This window comes from Cebus imitator, unplaced genomic scaffold (genome assembly GCF_001604975.1).
Source record: "Cebus imitator isolate Cc_AM_T3 unplaced genomic scaffold, Cebus_imitator-1.0 Scaffold179, whole genome shotgun sequence".
Lineage (NCBI taxonomy): Eukaryota > Metazoa > Chordata > Mammalia > Primates > Cebidae > Cebus > Cebus imitator.
The window spans coordinates 3,573,546-3,595,497 of record NW_016107494.1 but is presented as its reverse complement, the minus strand read 5'-3'; the positions used below and the strand labels follow the sequence as shown (position 1 = coordinate 3,595,497).

At 49.7% G+C, this 21,952-nt stretch overlaps 1 protein-coding gene across 31 annotated transcripts in view; it reads right to left on the bottom strand.

Annotated features, from left to right (window-relative positions):
- Positions 1–21,952, bottom strand: part of CACNA1C (calcium voltage-gated channel subunit alpha1 C) — a 705,432-nt gene that overhangs the window by 559,406 nt on the left and 124,074 nt on the right. For all 31 annotated transcript variants that reach the window (XM_017545494.2, XM_017545500.2, XM_017545495.2 and 28 more), the window contains exons 2-3: positions 7,576–7,897; positions 2,707–2,812 (exon numbers count right to left, since the gene is read on the bottom strand). In XM_017545494.2, the coding sequence (XP_017400983.1) occupies positions 2,707–2,812; positions 7,576–7,897 (428 nt within the window). The remainder of the gene's footprint in view (positions 1–2,706; positions 2,813–7,575; positions 7,898–21,952) is intronic.

Below are 21,952 nucleotides of genomic sequence, written 5' to 3'. Positions count from 1 at the left end.
ACCATGCCCAGCTAATTTTTTGTATTTTTAGTAGAGACGGGGTTTCACCATTTTGACCAGGATGGTCTCGATCTCTTGACCTCGTGATCCACCCGCCTCGGCCTCCCAAAGTGCTGGGATTACAGGCGTGAGCCACCGCGCCCGGCCTGAGAATTTTTTTTTTAATGCACATCCCCAGACCATGCCCCAGAACTACTAAATGTGAATCAGATCCACCAGGGTGCCGGAGTCTGCATGGCTGGAGTTTTCTGGGGTTGTAATGATGTGCAGGCTTCGGGGGTTGCTGCGCTGGTCCACAGGCCTCTCCAATGCGGGAAACACTGGGCCAGACCTTTGGAAATGCTTAGCGCTGGAGATGTCCGTCTTAGGAACAATTTACCTAGAAAGTGAACTTAAATCTGTGGACACAGATGAGCTCGCCAAGGGGAGAATGCAGAAGAAGAAAATTAGAGGGCTCAGGACAGAAGCCTGGTAAATATTCATGTAGACACGGGAAGAGAAGCTGGAAGAAGCAAGAGGAGAATGTGTTTTGAAAAGGAGGCATCTGCAGAGATGCTGCAGCTTCAAAATGCTGCAGAGAGCAAAGACCAGGAGGCTGGGTCACAGCACTTGGGATGTGTTTCTCCATGGGGCAGAATCGTGTTCTGATTTATTAGCTGATGTGAGGTCATGTTTATTCATCTGTTTTAGGGGGTTTTTCTGATGTCCCCACCTTCAGTTGGCAGCATTCACTGCCCCAGGGAAACTGTGACACTGTGGAATGCAGAGAATGAGGAGTCACCTGCAGCTTTATTGAGGTATCATTACCATACCATAAAATTCACCCATTGTAAGTACACCATTTGATGATGTTTAGTAAAGTTACACAGCTGTGCAAGCAGCCCCACCATCTCTTTTAGAATACTTCCATCACTCTGGTGTGATTAAAAACCCGCCATCCCTGCATATCATCTGAACCCAGCAATCTCACTCCAGCTCCAGCGTAAGTCCAGGGTGACTTCTTGTCCTTTCCTACGAGCCCCTCTGCCTCCAGGAGGTCCAGAGATGAGGGGTCTCAGCCAGCCCAGGGCTTCCCTCTAGCTCAGCAACGCAAGCGGCTCCCTTAATCCCCCTGGGAACGGAGGGGCGAAGGGGCCACATGTGGCCATCTCTAGGATCTAAGAAAAACCAAACTCCTCTGCCCACTTTCACCACTGCTTGGGCCTAGAGCAGCCCAAAGTGTCATCAGCTTAAGAACAAGATATGGATTCTATCTGGAACCAAGGCTCCTCTTTAAAAGTTGCAGATTAAATGTTAAACTGTGGGAAAGTGGGGAGGACCGTGGCTGGGGGAGGAAGTGGCTACACAGAGAAGAACTGGAACCAAGGGAAGGAGCTCCTGCTTCAGGGAGACACTTTGGCTTGTATTTATTTTGACACAGTAAAGATTTCTTGCCCCTTAAGAGACAAGGTCATGCCTCAGATGGCCTCATGGATGGCGGCCAATGTTCTGCCCTCTGACTCCAGCCACGTCATCACTCAGTGCTATGCCCAGCTTTAAAATTTTTGGAACCCGTCCCCAACAAAAGGCCTCAAGCCAAGCCACAAGATACCACAGCCCGCAGGCAGTGAACACCTTACCTGCTATGCATCAGCAATACCTGTACAAACCGGGGCAACAGCAGAGAAGTTGAAAACATACATCAGATTTTTTTTGCTGAGAGGGCCCAGGGAAATGTCAAAGGTTACAAAACACAAAAACTACCCTGTGATGGTATCAGCCTGGCAGCTGTGGAATGGAGAATCCTATATGCCGCCTGCTTCTTCTAAAAACCATCTCACCGGATGGTCCCATCATACTAATTAGAGGAAGGTGCTGACAGCATGGGAAAGATGGTGGCTTTGATGACCGAACATGTCATTGTGGAAATCACGTGAAGAGTAACAGTGTCTCTGCAATGGAGCAGGAAAAAGAGAGGATTTTCCCTGCATGCCTTTCACAGGGGCATCCTGGAGTGCCCCAATTTTGCCAACTGCATTCCAGAGCTCTTTTCCTCACATGCCCAGACGGAGCAAAAGTCTTTGTAATGACTTCAAGCTCAGCCAAAAGTAAACACACTCCACTTTTTCCATGGACCAATTCTAACCCCCAATTGCTAGAGCTGGCCCCTCAACAATCCAAACGGAAAGCCGCCTTTCCCAATAAAATAAATCCTTTTTAACTCAATAATACATCTTGGCTACAAAGGCAAACATTCCTACAAGCTTCCTAGAAATTATTTATTGTGTAGTAATGCTCCAGATCACCTGAGCAGACCCTACCAATGGAACAAAGGCATTCAAACTAAAAACAACACACAACCCTTGAATAGCTGTTCACTGAAGCAAACGCCTGCACTCACAACTCTTACAGCAAATTTTGTAGCACTCATGGGATTTGCTACTAAACACACACACACACACACACACACACACACACACACACACACAGAGAGAGAGAGAGAGCTCACCACCAGCTAACTGGAATATTCTTTTGGAAAACAGGCTGTGCTGAGACAGGTGCTGCTTTGAATAAAGAGTAAAATAACACTCGGGATGTGAGCTATCCAGGGCTTCTGCACATGCCAAACACACGTCTCACTTCTCTCCCACATTCCATGAATCCATGTGATCCAAACGCAGCTCTCCATCGAGTGAAAAAGCAGAGACTTGAGGATGGTGGACTTACCAGGTTGGAATTGGTGGCGTTGGAATCATCTTCTGGAAAGGGAATATAGATCGCTAAGGCCACACAATTGGCAAAAATAGTCAGTAAAATAATTATTTCAAATGGTCTGAGAAAGGGAGTTAAGGAAATTAATGCCACAGAAAGCACAAGTGAAACAAACATACATCTATGTATTTTTTAAAATGAATCAAAGATTCATAAGAATTTTGTTTAAACAATGCATTCCAAGCCCCTTGTATTCTGAAAAGAAACATATGCCTTTTTAAGTGCTTCTAGTGGGTCCCCGCCAAAATTTTCCCTAATATGTCAAAAGCAGTGGAGACCAGTCGCGTGCCAGAGTAAACACAGATTTCTAAAAACTTTTTCCCCTCCTTTTATTTATTTAGATTGCATTGGTCTTCAGTCTCCCCCATGTGTGCCTGGGGTTGCCTCTAAAGAGCATACCCTGCACCACGTACCCCGTTCCTTCACGGCTTACGCCCAACTGCCCATGGGCCCACGCCCACCTGCAACAGGGGACATGGGTTAAACAGGATTCCAAGACAGAGACTTTCCCAGGGTTTCATTGAAATTTGGAGGTTTTATTTTTAATCTCTTAAACTGAAGTTAAGAGTGGTTTTCATTTCTTCTCTCTCATTCTCTGACAGGTTCCAGAGATCCTGAAGACCCCCAAGCACATAGCAGGGTGTCTGTCCTGAGTGTAGGGAAGGAAGGCTGTGTCCTCTTTACGGCTGAGTCTCACGGAGAGCACAGAAACCCCTTTGGTCTGCAGAGGTCCCACTTCAACAGGCAAAGCTTTGATTCTAAGGCCGCCTACTTTTTCCTTGGTGTGTGCTGGGCTCTAGTGGGACAGCCTGAGGTTCCCTCACCAGTAGCAGTGCAGGCAGAGGTTCCCATGCCCTGACTTCTTCATCACATTTTCAGAGCAGGACACGCTCTCAAGAGAGAAATGAGCTAATGTGATAATACCCCTTCCAACGGGACCACCCCACACACCCCATGGAAGGCCAGCAAGGAGAAGCTTCCCAGGAAGGGCCGTCTATGCTCTTCCAGCTCCAACCCCACCTACCCCGCTCCCATTGCCAAGTCTGCAGCCCAGCTCGTGGAGTCTCACAGGAAGAGGAAGAGAGAGAGGGATGGAGAGCCGGGGTGAAGGGACCACCATAATTCTTTCAGGGAAATCCATACTTACAAAGTTAATGAATATCGAGGCAGAAAGAGACCACAGAGATTATCTACTCTAACCTTCTGTGGCCCAGAGAGCCTGAGAAACTTTCCCAAGGCCCCACAGCTGGTTAATCACCAGCTGAGAATAGAGCCCAGATTTCCCAATCACCAAGTCCAGTGTTCACTCCCCTGCCACAGACAGCCTCCTGATGAGTTCACAGGCAACCCTGAGTCAGGGTCACAGCATACTGAACGGGGAGGAACCCGAGTGATTATTTCAGCACTGGTTCCCCTCGGCCCTGTGGGTACTTCTGAGGATCCATTTTCCTGCAGAACATTTTCTATGCTACCTTGATATAAAAAAGATGGCACACAGTGGACCTGTCAATCTCCCAACTTTGCAGGTGTGAAAAGTAAAGCAGCCTGTCCAAGACCCCAAGCTGGCAGACAGCAAAGCCTGGACCAGAACCCAGACTGACTGATTAAGCTTTTACATCCTGCTGCCCTTGTGCTGGATGAGGCACAAGTGGTGATGATGGGAGACAGACGCTGATGCCGGCACCGGTGACAGTACGGACAGAAGCTGACCTCTGCCAAGAGCTTGCTCAGTGCCAGGCACATTCTTACGACCCTACAGAAATGCCCTGTGTGGAATGTATGCTTGTGATCCCCACTTTCTAAATGAGGAAACTGAGGCACAGAAGGGTCAGATGTTAACTTGTGCCAGGTCACAGAACAAGTGATAGGATGGGATCCAAGCTCAGGTAGTCTCAGTTTTAAGGACTACTCTATACTGATCCACTTTAAAATTACCTGAAGGCTTTGTAAGGCAGTTCTTTTAGCCCTCCTACCGCGTCACCTCTTGCCTCCCAAACCTTTTCTCGCCTGCTCAGGAAAGTGACACTGAGCCCACAGGCTGGTCAGTTTCATTCCCATCAGCTGTGCCTGTGCTCTCCCCAATGGGACAAGGATGCAACAACCCGGGCAAGCCAGACCTGTGAACACCCACCCAGAAAATGTCACCTCACTCCTTCCACCACAGCAGGGGACAGCTGAGCTTGGGGTTTCTGGTGCTATCAGTTCCCCTCCCCTCATCCAGACTATCATCTAGCCATCCTTTATGCTAAAGGCACTGAGCTAAAGCCACAGAAGATCATGTGCAAAAGCAACCAGGCAGATAAGAAAAGCCACCGGCCGAAAGGCGGAGAGCCCAGGTCAGCGCTGGAAAGTGCTCTGTGTCACCTTTTGAGGCCCAGATTACTTTTTAAACTGCTTTTCCTTCCTAATGACAGTGTCAGGTTCTACTTTTTCAAGAAGAGCTTAGCTGGCTAGTACTCCAGGCTATCTCCTTCCCTGTCCTGCCACTCCTCCCAGGCAATCCTAGAATGCCACCCACCTGGCACTACTAAGGCTGGGCCCCTTCCTCTCCTCCAGGTGGGAAGGCACATTTCCCCAAAAGGGTGGCCACAGCACCCAGGAAGTAGGTGTCTAGGCCCAGGTCCAGGTTCGGCATGCCCCGGGGAACCTGGTCTGCAGCCCCTGAACACCCTCCCTAGTGCCTAACTGGTCCTACCTAGTATCTCCTAGGACCTGCCTAGTCCTTCCTAGTACTATGGATGCATAGGGTGTGGGAAGTGCATTTACTTTGGGGTCAGGGGAACCTGAATTTGAAACCCAGCTCTGTCAATCACCAACTGAGTGATTTGGAGCAAGTCCTTTGGCTTCTCTGGGCCTTGCTGCCCTTCTCTTGGGAGTGCCTGGCCTGCAGGGCCCTCAGCTCTCCCACTCCCTGACTCCACTGCGAGCAGCTATGCAAGCAGTCCTATGGAGCTGACCAAAGTCAAGCCTCCCACCCAGTCCCCCGGGGACTGAAATCATGCTTGACCACTCAGGCAGGCCAGCCAGGCAGCCGCAGCCACTTGTTTCAAATTGCATTTTCTTAAAATACTTTTAAGTTGAGGGGCTCGAACATTTATTTATGTATTTATTTATTTTGAGACAGTTTCACTCTGTTGCCCAGGCTGGAGTGCAGTGGCATGATCTTGGCTCACCACAACCTCTGCATCCTGAGTTCAAGCAACTCTTTTGCCTCAGCCTCCCGAGTAGCCGAGATTGCAGGTGTGTGCCACCATGCCTGGCTAATTTTTGTATTATTAGCACAGACAGGGTTTCACCATGTTGGCCAGGCTAGTCTCGAACTCCTGACCTCAGGTCATCAGTCTCCTTGGCCTCTCAAAGTGCTGGGATTATAGGTGTGAGCCACTGCACCTGGCCTCATATATTTATAAAACTACATTTCTTGCTCAACAGAAACTTTCTTTTATCTCTAGGCTACCTTCTTTCAACCAGTACCTGAGACTTTTAAATCTTTCCATGGAAACTCACTGATGAAGCCTAATGCTCCCATCTTGGTCCTTGAAAGACATGACAGTCCTGCCTGGATGAATTCTTTTTTTTTTTTTTTTGAGATGGAGTCTTACTCTGTAGCCCAGGCTGGAGTGCAGTGGCGCCATCTTGGCTCACTGCAACCTCCACTTCCTGGGTCCCAATTCAAGCAATTCTCCTACCTCAGCCTCCCGAGTAGCTGGGATTACAGGCATGTGCCACCATGCCCAGCTAATTTTTGTATTTTTAGTCGAGACGGGGTTTCAGCATGTTGGCCAGGATGCTGTCAAACTTTTGACCTCATGATCCGCCTGCCTCCACCTCCCAAAGTGCTGGGATTACAGGCATGAGCCACCGCGCCTGGCCGCCTGGTTGAATTCTTATTACAAAAATTCCCACAGTCAGTACCAGGGTTCTAGCGTCATCTGTTCCTGACCACATGACCCTGGAGAGCCTCTCCTATGGGGCTGTTTCATCACTGGTGGAAGTCAGGGTGGATCTACAGAGCTTAAAGGTCCTTCCAGTTTCTACAGCCCCAGGATTCTGATGAGGTAAGGGGCTTATAGCGACACAGTGAGAGCCCAACCCTTCAAAGCCACTGTCTCAGGGCCCGTTTGCTGGTTTCTATGCGGACAAAGTGAGCACTCCAGACAGTGGTCACAACTTTGTCTGCACATTAGAATTACCCAGAGAGTTTGCTGCTGTTGTCTGTTTGTTTTCATGCTTAGGTGGAGCTGCGTGGTCTGTCATTTGTTAGAACTTTCCAGGAGACTCTAACGTGCAGCCAAGGCTGAGAACCACTCACTCCTCCGGGGCCCTTGAGCCAAGATCTGGGGCCCTGACCACTACACTCTTCATCTCCTGAGCCCCTTCACCCCAGAGAGAGGGAAGGCCATGAAACCATGCAGCGCCACGGCATAGGAGGGAAAGAAGGGAAGGAGGCAGCACCTAACTAACGACGGTTACCCCGACGTGTGAGTGGGCCCCTGAGCAAGATCAGCTACAGGAGATGATATTTCACAACTTCTTAGGCTCATTTTCTCAAATGTTGCTTATTATATGAAAAAACATCCGACGCAGGCAACTTATTTACAAAAAGATTGCTGGGCCCTGTCCCCAGAGATTCTGATTCATCGAGTCTAAGGCAGGGCCCAGAACTCTGCATTTCACAGCACCCCAGTGATACAGATGCAGTAGGCCCGAGGCCTGGTTTGTAACCCAGCACCGCTGACACAGTCTGTGGCCCAGGGAACCTTGGAGGGCTGGCCCCAGGGCTTAGGTCCCATGAGCATGCCCAGACTAAAGCACAAAGGATATTTCCATTCGACAATGCTGATGCAGGCCCTTCGGATGGGGTTCTTCAGGGTCAGGCAGAGCAGGGCTCTGGGCGGGCGTGTGGCCGTGGTGCTGCCCTGCTTCTTGGGTTTCCCATATTGCTGCCGCTTCCGCTGCGTGGAGCTGACCGTGGAGATGGTGGCGTTGCCAGCGCTGCCCATCAACTTAGCCTGCCGGGCTGCGTCGATGGCTGCCTGCCAGGACAGGGCAGCCCCCGGGGTGGGGATGTGCTCAGGGGCCAGCCCCGCCGCTGCATTGGCATTCATGTTGGCATGGGCGGGGCGTGGGCTCCCATAGTTGGAACCTGTGGCAAAAGAGAAAACAACACAACAATTACTAGACAGAAAACAGGAGCACTTCCGACACTCTCTGGACCCCAGATTCACAATTTTTCAAAGCTTTATTTCAAGCTACTGCACTGGTTAGGAGGTGTCACATGGAAACATGAGTGTAAGATGCCGAGGGAAGAGGGCCAGGATTGGCCCAGTCCTGGTTCGCTGGGTGACCTTGAGCACGTCATTCCCTTCTAGTCTCTGCCTCACCTTAAGTGGGCAAGAGGTGAGATCCGTGCATATCAGCACATATGGACCTCTAATACATATTTACAAGAACACATGCAAACGAAAGGATATTCATTAAATAGAATGACTGTTTAAGGAAGGTGAGGAGGAAAATGAGAATAAGATGTGGGGGTAAGGAGGAAGCATAAATGAATGAGTGAGTGAATATGAGAGGTCACTGCATGAAGCAATGATGAAAAAGGTACAATGAACTAGAGTGTGATTCACTCAACTGTCTGTACCTGAGTTTCAATAAACAAAAATACATATAATAAAATGAGGAGGCTGGACTAGAGTAAGGTCACATCCAGCTACCTCAAAGCCATCTGGGCTTTAAGTTTTGGTTGACCAGGAGGGGATAGGGGAGCTCTGATGGTTTTAAATCATGTCAACAAATCCCTTCACATCTGACATCCCTTTCATTGAGAAAGATCTAGGCCCCCTCCTCTTGAAATGAGGTCGGCCTTTGGTGACTGTTTTACCAATAAAGTACAGCAAAAGTGACACCATGTGACTTCCAAGGATAGGTTAAAAATCAACAAAAAAGGCAATATTGCATCCCCCTGACTGTCTTGGCATGGTTGCCCTGGAGGAAGCCAGCCCCGACACAAGGCAGCCATCAGCCCTAAGCTGCCATGCTGTGAGGAGGCCCAGACTAGCCTCAACAGAGAAGCTCTGTGGCAAGAGAGAGTCCTTGCCAGCTCCTGGCCACCCCAGTCACCATCTCACTGCCACCTCCAGGAGAGACCCCACGTCAGGACTGCCCAAATCAATAACTTTTTGAATTCCTGACCCACACAAGAACTTCCTGAATTCCTGACCCACAGAGACTGAGCAATAACAAGGTGTCTGCTGTTGTGAGCCACTTTGTTTTGGGGTGATTCATTAGACAGCATTTGCCATCTGGGAAAGGGAGCTATGAGTGGTAGGGGTTGGCGGGGTAGGGGAGAGGGACAATGTCAGGAAAGAAACCTGATTGGAACCCGCGCAGCCCAGGGCGCCCACCTGCACAGGGACAGCTGCACTGCTCTGGTGTCAAGGCAACGAAGCTTTTAGACGGTCCCTAAGACAGCACATATGCTTGGCAGACGCTCTTTGGCCTGTTAGACTGGATGCCTCGCTCTAGAATCTGTAAGGTTTGCCAAGCGATCAGCTCAGCCTGATCCAAACCTAAATCTCCCAGAACACATGCATGACCTTGAGACTTGGTACCGCTAGTCAGTTGGCCAGGTACCACAGGATCAAGAAAAGCCACAGAGAAGAGGGTGCCACTGTGGGTGGTGAACTTGGCATCTGAGGTCACTTCAGCTGCCTGGGAGACTGTGGCCAGAGCAGCCAGACCAACTGCATATACATCACCTCCAAGCCCGCCCACAGTGACCTTTTCTGGTCCACGGGCACAAGGCCTTCCAGGGAAGCCATGTGTCCTAAGGTTGCTGGCTCAACATTATTGATCCCCCCACCTCCTCACCTGTGACTAAGACACAGATGAACTTGGCGCCTCTCCCAGCCGCCTCTCCAACTCTTACCTTGGGCTGATCCTTCTATGTTGACCTCCAAGATAACTTTACTCCCCATGTAACCTGCTTTCTAGAACCTATCACCCCCATCTCTATCCCATCCCCGCAGGAACCTGTTAAGAGCACATGACCCAGCTTAGCCATGTGAACTTTTTCACCCAGAGAGAGTCCGCCCCAGAGACAGAGCCCCAGCAACCTCACTAGATTCCAGCCACACCTGAAGTTAGCCCTTACCTGAGCCACACGCAGGTGAGCCACACGCAGGTGAGACAGGTATGGCCTCTTGGGGCTGACCTCCATTATGGCTGTGCTGCAAGGCTGGCTGAGCCTCCCCTTCTCCAGGTGATTTTCCCCCACCCGCTGTGATGTTTAAGTGACTTAAATAACTTAGCTGAAGCTAATGTGAATTGAGTCTCTGTCCTTTGCAACCAAAAAACGATCTAATACACTTGGTCAGTGCCCAAAGCTTGGACCTGGCTGGGCTGTCATTTCTGCTGGATTCCAGTCTATGTCTTTTCCATCACACCGGTGACAGACAGTAAGTTTCAACTTTTATGCCAATTGATTGATATCAAAATCCAAAATGATATACTTAAAGAACTCTGGGGATGGTAGATTAGTGTGGCCCACTGTGGACACAAAAGGCAGGGAATGGTATCACTCATGCCATGTAGGCACCACCCCTGCATGATCCCAAGAGGACTAGCTGGTCAGCTGCCTCCTGACCCACAACGGTTGCCACCTGCTCTACCGCCAACTGGCCCCTGCACATTACAGCCCCACCTCTACTCCTCAAGGCCTGGAAAATTGCCTCTGCCATGCCCAATTCATGGCCGCATTCTCAATGTGACACTGCTGCTCACCTCATCATATATTCCCTTCACCTTCCTCCTGTTCTCTGCCCCAGGGATAAACTACATTCACCAGAACATCAGGCTCACAGAAGACATGACACTCCCTACAATGAGACGTCTCATCTCTCCCATAACTCATCCCTATCCTCCCTGCCCTCACTGTGTAGATCCCAAGCCTAAAGCGACGAAGACCCTAATGAGGCCAGGACCTTAATGTTTCTCATAAGACCCAGAGGGAAAAGATGAAAAGAGTGCATTTGAATTAATAAAGGCACCCAAAACACAAGCACGGCTTGAACACCCAGCAAGCATGCGTGTCTCCATTTAACACATAAGAAGACAAAGGAGTGTCTGACTCATTAAAGGTCACAGAGTGCAGTGACGGAGGGCTGCTGCAGCAGGCACAGGGCTCATGGTGAGCTGCCAGACTCCACTCCTGCCTCCTCAGTCCTCTCTCACACAGTCCACATGCACGCACGTGCCCGTGTACATGGTGACAAACAGGGCCTACACCTCCTCCTGGGCTTCTCCAGGCCTCGAGATACAAGCAGCTGCATTTCTGACCCCAAGAACATCCTTTCTGCTTACTATGATCTCCACGTGACAGTGTGCACTATTCCACCCGCCTCTCAGTAACCTTGGGGAGCCCCTTAGGCAAAAGTGGAAAGTGCCCATTTCCACCTGCTACATTGGAGCCACTGAGTCCAGAGCGGCCTCGGCTCCTGCCTCTTTGGCTTGCCAGGGAAGGCTGGAAGTCTAACTTTGCTCCATTCAATCTGTGGTATATAATGTTTTCTTCCTAGACTCTCTGCTTGGCACTGTCAAATTTTTTTTTTTTTTAAAGACAGAGTCTCACTTCGTCACCAGGCGCCAGGCACCAGGCTGGAGTGCAGTGGTGCCATCTCAGTTCACTGCAACCTCCGCCTCCTGGGTTCAAGCAATTCTCCTGCCTCAGCCTCCTGAGTAGCTGGGACTACAGGCATGCACCATCATGCCCAGCTAATTTTTGTATTTTTAGTAGAGACAGGGTTTCACCATGTTGGCCAGGATGGTCTCGATCTCTTGACCTCGTGATCCGCCTGCCTCAGCCTCTCAAAGTGCTGGGATTACAGGCATAAGCGACCACACCTGGCAAATTTAATAGACTAACTTTAGTTCCTAGACTAACGTCTCCTTTTCCCTCAGATACATAAAAGCTGCCCTGTCCCTAACTGTTGGCATTCCCAGACCCCAATTCACTCATGGCAAGCCCTCCATGCCCCACACCTCCCCTGAAATGACTGTCGCCAGACCCTAATCTTTGTACTCACCCCCATGCATTGCCCTTAATCCCCACATCTCATACAGGCTGCCAGTTCCCAAAACCAAGGAGTCCCAGGAATTTCAGGATCACACTTAGAAAGAGGACAGGAAGCCTCAGCCTGAGAACACACCCATCACCCAGAAAAGCTGTGTGTGGGGCGCATCCCTGCACCCAGAGCACAAGGTGGAAGCTTCAGGACGGTGGCTGGCCGCGCAGAGTCCAGGGCAGCTCTGAAAACCACATCCCGGTGGGCTGCCTTCTGAGACCTTCCAAAATTCCATGGGGGCCTGTATTTATATTGTAAACCGTTCCCAGAGCACAAGGACCTCTCTGGAGCACACCATCTGGAGAAAGCACATATGAACCAGCCCTTGGGGAAAAACGGAATGTCAACCTCCCTAGCCAGAGGCCAAGAAAACAACCTACACTATTTTGGTCCTGGCAGCTCTGAGTATTGCTGCAGTCCCATGACAAGATTAGGGCCCTGCACAGGAACGCGGAGCCACACACAGGTGTGACAGGTATGGCCTCTTGGGACTGCTCACCCCTGGGCCTGGGCCTCCGCTTCTCCAGGTACTTTTCCCCACCCAGTGTGGTGGATCTCACCCTGACCTGCACGTATAGGCCAGTCTATAGCAACACTGCCCAATACAATGTTTACAGTAATAGAAATGTTCTATAATCCTAGGTTGTCCAATGCCCTAGCCACCAGTCATATGCAGCTCCTGAGCACGTGAAATGTTCTATGAGTATCTCCGGGTCACCAGCAACAGGGTGGCACAACCACCCAAGATTCCCAGGAGTGGAAAATCTCCATCTCTGGCTCAATGTTTTGAACCCAGAGTGGTGCCATGAAGGTAGGGCAGGCAGCATTGTGTCCCTGATGGCTTTTGCTAGCACGAAATAACCACCCAATGCAAAGAGACCAATTTTCAAATTATAAAGCTGATTCAAAGCTCAGGCTCCTGGCTGCCAGCTGAAAGGATGCCACCATTTAAGTCTGTTCCGGCTCTGCCTGAATGGGCTGTTTCCACGGATGCTTCTCCCCCTGAACGAGCCCCTGAGCAGTTGCCTAGCAGATCAGACCACACACCAACAGGTAGGTGCCCCCCAGCAGTGACCTCATCCCCAGACATAAGAAAATGCCTCCCACCTGTTAAATGGCCCGGCTCCCCTGAAGACAGCATCTGCATCCTCCTCTTGCACCTAGGAGCCGCTGCTGGGGTCCAGGACAAGGGAAGGACCCCAGCATAGTCTGGCCAGCCCCATGTCATTCTCCTCTGCAAGGGTCCAAGTCAGGAGTCCAAGTTAGGAGTCGGTGGTGTGTGCTTCCTGGCTGTCCCCTGTGAGTGAGGGGCCTGGTGCTGAGGACTTGGAAGGTGTTCAGTGATGAAACAATTGATTTTTTTTTTCTTTAATCCATCTCTATTTCTGCACCTGATTCAGGGTTGTATCCCAGAAAATGTTCAATATCTATTTGCTAATGACTGTGACAATAATGTTGTCATGATACAGATGAAGGTGGGCTAGGACACTGTAGAAAGAGCACTGCTGGAGTCGCTCTATCTACCCCTAAAGAATGTGCCTATTCTCAAGCCACATGCTCTTCTACTGATTTCTTGGATGTAACCACAGGGGAGAAGTTTGGGGGAAAGAGGCTGTGAGGAAGATCTCCATCTCCGACACCTCCACCCTACTCCAGGCCACTACTTTTCTCTTGCCCAGAAATGCTGCAGCAGCCCCCCGGCATTTCCCTCATTCCACGCTTGGCCATCCCCAAGCCAATCTCCATGCAGCAGCTAACGTGACCTTTCAGAAACAGAATTTGTAAATCGCGCCCTGTCATCCCCCTAGTTAGATCCCTTCAAAATCCAGACTCCTTGCCACAGCTTACAACACCTGCACAGACTGACCCTGGCCCACTTCTCTGAGCTCACCCCACTCCCCTGTGGGCCTGGTCCAACGCACTCCTGACACAGTGGCTCCTTTCATGCCTCAGACATGCCAAGTTCTTGCTTGCCACAGTGCCTTTGCATGCACTTGGAATGTTCTTCACGTTCTTCCCTCTGCCCTTTGCTAGGCAACCCCTTCTCACATTTCAGGTTGGGGCTTAGGTGATCCCTTTTTCAAGCCTCCACTTCAAATTAGCAGAATTCAAACACTAGCTGCAGCGTTCTCCCCACTTCCCTGCCTCCATGCCACCCTTGAATAAATTTGCCCAATGCCCCTGGCATTGTAGAGACCCCCAATCAGCCATGTGTGTAAGAGGAGGTCTGGGGCTACCAGCCTGCTCCAGCAGCAGTCACCCTGCTTGGCCTTGGTGCCTTCTGTGAGCACAAAGGCCAGTCACTCCTCCACCTTCGTAGACACAGACACGCAGACTGATTTAGAGAGAGTAAGCAGCCACAGCTCACTCTTAGAAAAGGAAGAACTACAAATGAATTTCCCCTAAAGTCCTGACCACTGAGCAATCTCTGCAGGGCAAAGGAAATGCCTTCTCTCAAGCCGACTTGTCACCCAGGACCTTTGCAGAAGCCCTCTTGGCTCTTACTGTTATCTTGCTGTAGTGACAAGGGGCCTACATTCCTCTTAAGAGCACAGCAGACAACCTGGAACAGAAACCGGACTTCCTCTGCCCACTAAAGGCCAAATGACTTGAGAGCAGGGCCATTAATCTTCCCTATCTATTGCGGTACGAAGACAGCTGGAGGACGTGAACAGAGAGGACACTGTCTTTTGGTCTTAGATGATAACCTGAGGCCCTGGCATCTCAAGCCCAATGGCACTCATCTCTGGAAGGATGGCGTGTGCTGGACACCATGTGGTGGACGAGAGGCTGGAGGACGGGAGGTCTCGGCAGCTCTTCCACCCTCCTCCTACTGTGTCCTGCTGGACTGCAGGGGCTGCAGAGCTAACACAATGGCTCCCAACCTCCCTTGCAGTGAGAATTCCTGACACAACTTTTGCCAGTAAAGAAATGAATCAAAACTAAGTCGGGTGGGGAGGTGTCTATTTTGCAGGTATCGAGCTGGCAGGGCCAAGCCAGTGGCTTCCTGATTCCTGGATCATGCATAAGGTGGTGTGACCCCAGAGCCAGCCCTTGACACAGCGACCTCCAGGTCCCCATAAATGTACCCGAGCCGCAGTTCCCTCCTCGGGCCTGTTCTGCAGCATTGTTTTGAGAATCATTCCCACAGACCCAGCCTAAAGCCTGCTCTTGCAGCACTTCCAATTATTCAATAAGCCCCTAAATTCCTGTACTGACTATCTTTCCTCTAAAAACAGCCAAGGAAGTTTCTGTTATAGGCCTGAACCCTGACTGAGATATATAGGCCAGTCTGTAATAACACTGACCAATACAAAGTTTACAACAACGGAAATGTTCTATAAGCCCAGGCTGTGCAATGCCCTAGCCGCCAGAGCATCTGAAATGTAGCTAGCGCATCTGAGGAAATGCATTTTGAATTTCACTTAATTTTCAATAACTGCATATTTAGATAGTCACACGTGGCTGGAGGCTCCCACACTGGACAACACAGGTTGTGCTGTATTAAGAGGAAGTACTCTTGGGAAGAGGGTGTTGGCGAAGAAGTGTGAGAAGTGGGGGTGACGACGAGCAGAGCACTGAATTCACAATTGTGGGAAAACTTTTTAAAAAGGCAATCGAGAATGAATTCAGATGTTGTTGGGTGGGTGGATTTTTGATCAGGAATTAACCGCCCTATGCAAAAAGATATATTTTCAAAGCATAAGAGACTCTAAGATCCAACAAACAATGTAGAAACCAAAAGTCCTTTTTCAGTGTCTAATATGCTCATCACATAAATGAGAGATGACTTTCTTCTAAATGGGCACATTGGGAAGCTGGCATTCCTCCCCAGCCTAAGCGAGAGAAAGCCCAGGACACCCCACCTGAGGTGGAAACGCTCTCCAGCGTGAGCACCCACTCGTTTCAGGACACCCCAGCCGAGGTGTAAAGAAACCCTCTCGGGGTGGGCGCCCAGTGGTTCCCGATGCACCAGTCGCCATGCTGTGCATCTGACTGCGCTTCCTCCTACCTGAGCTATTTTCGCACCGTCCCCAGCAGCATTCTGTCACTCTGCTCACCCTCCTTTCCCCACCCTGCTACAGACACAGTTCATGAGAGATGGGATGCCCAGAACAGGCCCCATGACCACAGAAGTCAAATGTTCTCCAAAACAAGGAGACTGCGAGGGCACCAGGACATCTGCCACTCTCTCCCCAATCCAACTGACCAGTACTCCCTCAAATACAATCGTCTCTTTTCTCTTCTACATCCCACCTGCCTCTGATGACTGCGTGAAGGCAGGGGAAGGCAAATAGCACTTCAGAGGCCCAAGGCAATGAGAAAGCAGGAAAGCCACAGCATCCACACCTACTAGTGATCCAGCAAACCACAGCTGCCCACTGTTCTTTACGAGGCAGCTGGCTGAAAGAAAGTAAAGAAAGGAAAAGGAAGCCTCGTAAGGAACCCCTGGAAGCAAACCACCCGCAATGCCCACAAGACCAGCACTGCTTTGGCGAGAGGACCCTGATATAACACCTGGGGCACTAGGCATCTCTCATATCGACGTCGAAGAGCACAGGGAAGAAACAAATGGATAGACACACACAGCTAAGCCATGGCTTTCAACTAAAGATGACAAATCGCCATAATAACCAAATGCTTCTTCCACTTATTTCCAAGCATGGAGAGGAGGGAAGTCACGACCTCTTGCTACTTGAACAAAGGCACCTATCACTACCTGGTGATGGCAAACCTAAATTACAGGCCCTAGTTGAGGATTAATTCACATTTATTGAAAAATCAGCATTTTACCTTTTTTAGTGTGGCAGCAGAGAAGCCTTTGAGGTTTAAAAAGAAATCTGCCTGCCTGAGGACAGAGAGCCATCTAAAAAAAGGAGAAATCCTTCAGGTTGCTGATGTCTGGGGGGCAGGGAGGGGGTGCAGACAGTGGGAAGAATGCCCTAGCAGCCAGGCACCACACCAAGGGGACCCAGACCCCAGCTCAGCCTCCCCTTTCCTTCAGTGGCTGAACGCCTGCAATGAGTTCAGTTCTAACACTTGGGTCCTTCCCTTATTCTCCCAGCAACTCCTAAGCTCCTTGAGAGTGGGAACCAGTATTGTGGCCTCAAACCCTAGTGCGGTGTTGCCAGTAGGCACTCAAAACACATTGGCCACACGGAAGTTCTTTTGCAGAACTTTACTTTGGCCTTCAAAGGTTTCTGTGCAGAAGTGTACAGGGAAGATGCTATTCCATTATCTTAAATTGGTATGTTTGCCACATGTTCAATGTATCCATTATCATAGGTTAGATGAATATGTGTTTCTTGTTCCCAACAGAAGGGAAGTCCCAGGAAGCATGAGCTTTTGTCTGTTTTGCACAACTGTATTCTCAGAGCCCAGGGCAGCCTGGAGTGTGGGATGTGCACAATACCAATGTGTTGAATGAAAGGATGACTCAACATGTAACTGTCCCAACGCTATTTTCCCCATAATGGTAATTACTTGGACTTCCGTCCCATGATGCTGGGGTTCTGTTGCTCTGACCCACCTTACTGGTAGGAGGGCAGAGGCAGAGGGTGAGTACAGCTTTCCCAGGCACCTGAACTAGAACACAGGAGGCAGCGAGCTTGCAAGGGCAGTTTTTAGCATTCTTGGTGGCCCCCTCCTCCTCCTGCCACCATCCGAGAGAACGGCTCCCTTGGCTAATCCTCACTCCCCCTGCACACTCACTGTCACCCACTGAACTGGGTGGGCACCCATGGGAACCGGCAGGAACTGCTCACACTCCACCTCATGCCTCTGAACATCCCTCCTTGTGGGCCACAGGAGTCAGTGGGACGGCACAGTGGTCCCTGCAGCAGAGGCTGGCCCTGCTCCTGAGGCTTGGAATTGACAGACCCACAGACCTGACACTCAGGGAGGCAGAGTGCACATTTCTGTTCTGCACTGTGAGGACGATAGAGCTGTAGCTCCCACAGTCCCACCTAGGATGGGGAGGCTGAGCCCCGACCCCTCCCAGAGCCTCCTGCACTTCTTCCCAGGGAAGCTGGTCTGCTCCACCCTGTCAGGGTTCAGCACTCTGCTGGGAGTCGTTAAGAAATTCCAGCATTCACCACGCTTCTCAGAAGCTACCCTGAAAGAACTAATCCAAGACTCTAGCAAAGCGATGTGCCTGGCTACCCATTATAGTGTGAATGACACCAGCACCAAATTGGAAATAACCTAGCAGCCCCTCCCTGTAGAACTGGTTAGACAAATCAGTGCACATCCACTGACAGAATTTTAGGAAGCCATAAAAATTATACTTTAAAAAATATTAAATAATATAGAAATTGTTTCCACAGTATAATATTAAGCAAAAACAGGGTCTACAAAAGTATATACAATGGGACCACAATTTTTCTTTACTTTCTTTTTTTTTTTTTGAGATGGGTCTTGCTCTTGTCGCCCAGGCTGGAGTGCAGTGCCACAATCACGGCTCACTGGAGCCTCAACCTCCCCAGACTCAGGTGATCCTCTAACCTCAGATTTTTGTTTTGTTTTGTTTTTAGTAGAGATGGGTTTTCGCCCTGTTGCCCAAGCTGGTCTCCAACTCCTGGGCTCAAGCAATCTTGGCCACCGAAGTGCTAGCATTACAGGTGTGGGCCACTGCATCCGGCCTTTTTTTCTTTTTTTGAGACAGTCTCATTCTGTCACTCAGGCTAGAATGCAGTGCTGTGATCACGGCTCACTGCAGCCTCAACCTCCCTGGGCTCAAGCAATCCTCCTACCGTAGCCTCCAAAGTAGCTGGGACTACAGGCATGAGCCACTATGCCCAGCTAATTTTTTGATTTATTTTTTGTAGAAACAGGGCTATGCTGCCCAGGCCAGTTTTGAACTCCTAGGCTCAAGTGATCCTCCCACCTCAGCCTCCCATCCAGTTTTTTTTTTTTTGAAACAAAGTCTCACTCTGTCGCCAGGCTGGAGTGCAGTAGCGTGATCTCAGCTCACTGCAACCTCCGCCTCCTGGGTTCAAGTGATTCTCCTACCTCAGCCTCCTGAGTAGCTGGGATTACAGGCAAATGCCACCACACCCAGCTAATGTTTGTATTTTTAGTAGAGACGGGTTTCACCATGACCTCAGGTGATCTGCCCACCTCAGCCTCCAAAAGTGCTGGGATTACAAGTGTGAGCCACTGCACCCAGCCCCCATCCTATTTTATAGGTTTGTTTTCATGGAAGAAAGACTAGAAGGAAACACTAGTGTTATTTTTAAGTGTCAAGTAATATACATGTGCTGAGAGGTAGTACAGCCTAGTGCTCAGGGGCATGGACCTGGAAACCAGGCAGAATGGATCCAACTTTGAGCTCTGTCCATTGCTAGCTGTGTGAGTTGAATAGGCACATAGCCTCTCTGTGCCTCAGCTTCTTCACTTGTAAAACGCAGATAATAACTCTGCCTATCTCATAGCACTACATGAAAATCAAATGAGTTAATGAACATAAAACTCTCAGGACAGAGCTGCAGGGAGCTGCCTGTGTTTCCCTGTGGTGCTGGGGGTGAGGAGGCATGCAACGTCTGCCCTCTTCCCGAGTGGGGCTGTCAGCGGCTGGGCAAGAGTCTGGCACTGGCTTGGGCACAGTAGGAGAATATACAATATATAATAAATAGCAATAGCTATTTTTGTGATTAATTTTCCAAATTCTGTGCAATAAGTAATTCTTTGGTAATCAGAAAGAAAAACAAGTTACAGTTTGGTTTTCTTGCTTAAGTACACTTCCAATGTGACTGTGGCCACCCCAGTGCCAGATTCCTGCCTCTGGAAGGGGGCAGACAGGCTGCCCACCTCCCAACCTGCCTCAGGCTGCTTCTCCCTCACCCCCAGCACTGCAGGGAAACACAGGCAGCTCCCTGCAGAGGAAGAAGCCGGAAGTCCCATGAGAACTCAGCGCGCCTCTCAGCAGTCCTCTCAACTCCAGCCTAAGCTCTAGACAGAGGACCACTTGCACTCCTGTGTTTCCAGCTGTGGCTCTCTGCAGACAGAAGGATCTAGGTTTAGGGCAGAGTAGGATGGTTGGTTTGAAAATTAGCTGCGAAACACAGGCAAGATCCTTTCCTTTTTCTCTTCATCTTTTCCTTTTTCTTTTCATCTTGTTTAAAAACCACTTCGTTTCCTATCCGCGCGCCTCCAGGAAGCATGAGCAGGGCTATGCGCCCAGAATGAGCGGCAGTGAGACTCAGCCCCGGTCCAGGGTGCACCATGCACATAACCCCAGAAACAAACGCCAGGGAGGGAGGGCTTCCCCAGCCACACAGCCACGCGGCTTCAGCACGCAGGCCCTGGCTCTTCGGTCGCCCCTCACACCATGAGCACTGCTACCAGTGCCAAGTGGCATATGCTGTCCACACCTCAGTTTCCCCATCTGTAAAACTGACATGATACCACATCCCTCACAGAACAATGGTGAAGACTACAAGGGACTATGTCTATAAAAGTACTCTCTGAATATGAAGAATTATTTAGCAAAAATCATTCCACAGATAAAGCCTCAGGGTACCCAAGAAGAACCTCATTTCAATGAAGTAAAATCAAACATGAAAGCTGGGTTTTTAAAAATCTTTTTCCCAGAAGCACATTTTCCGTGTTACGCAACCAATCTCAAAAATAATTGCTATATCCCATACACAGATATTAATGGATCTATCCAGAAAATTCAGAACACCAAATTCCAGAGATCCTTGAAAATGGTGTACTTTTCCCAAGAATCCTGTATTATTAAAAGCCTCTGAAATTCTTCCACTGTCAGGGGATTGCACTGTATGGGGAAAGAGGGTCACGCCGCATATGCACGCACTAAAAACATCACACACACTAATGTACCCACACACAGCCTATTTTGTGCTACTCCTGGAAGTCTCCAATTCTCATTAAGGCACAACAAAAGAAACAGCGTCAGCTTTTCTACACACTCACAGGCCATTTAATAACGATGCTTTGTGTAAAATATAATACTTCTTTCATTTAGAAAAGTCAAAGCCATTTATCTGATTAATCCCCACAAAACCCCGTCAGACAGCAGGCAGACAAGAGGGTAGAAGGCAATGAAAAAATATGCAAGTCTCCCCTGAGGCTGTCATTCCTTGGTAAATACTAAGCTTCATATAGATATGAAGTTATCTTGACTCCTTCCCAAGTTCAGTAGGAAAAGAACTGGGCCAGAAGTCAGTAAATCTCAATTCCAGCCTCAGGCCCATCACCCATTTGCTCTACGAACTCAGGCAAATCACATTCCTTCTCCAGCTCTCAATCTCTTCCATAGCATGAGAAGGCTCAACCAGATACTGTACGAAGTCCTTCTAGCTCAGACAGCTCAGGTTCCAGAACTCTCTGGTCCAGACATCTCATTGCTCCCCTCAGCCTCTCCAGCCAGCCCCACCCCCCTCCCCCAGTTGTTTGGTGCCTGGATCTCCTCCCCACTGATCTTGAAGCTGGGGTTGAACCAGGTGTAGTCCGGCAGCCACCCCACTCTGCCCACTGGCTGGCCTCTCCTGGCTGCAGAGGTGGCCTGAGAGCACGCTCAGCTATCCTGAGCACCTGCTTCCAATTGCCTGTGCTTACAAGGCAAGTACAACCCAAGATCCCCCCTACCCCCTGCACCCCCAGCTAGGAAAAGCCACAGAGAGAGTCCTGGCGGCTCACCATGGTTTACACGGAAATCCTCAAAGCCAGAGATGGCTCTTCAAACCCCTTCAGATGGCTACTATCTCAAAATGAGAAAATAACAAGTATTGGCAAGCATGTGGAGAAATTGGAGACTTCATGTGTTGCTGGTTGGGAATGTAAAATGGTGCTACCACTATGAAAAACAGGATGGAAGTGCCTCAAAAACTGAAACATAAAATTACCATATGCACCAGCAATTCCACTTCTGGGTATATACCCAAGAGACTTGCAGGCAGTGACTCGAACAGATACTTATACGCCCGTGTCCATAGCGGCATCATCCAAAGAGACAAAAGATGGAAGCAACCCAAGTGTCCTTCAATGAATGGACAGGCAAACAAAATGTGATCTATCCACACAATGGAATGTTATTCAGCCTTTAAAATAAT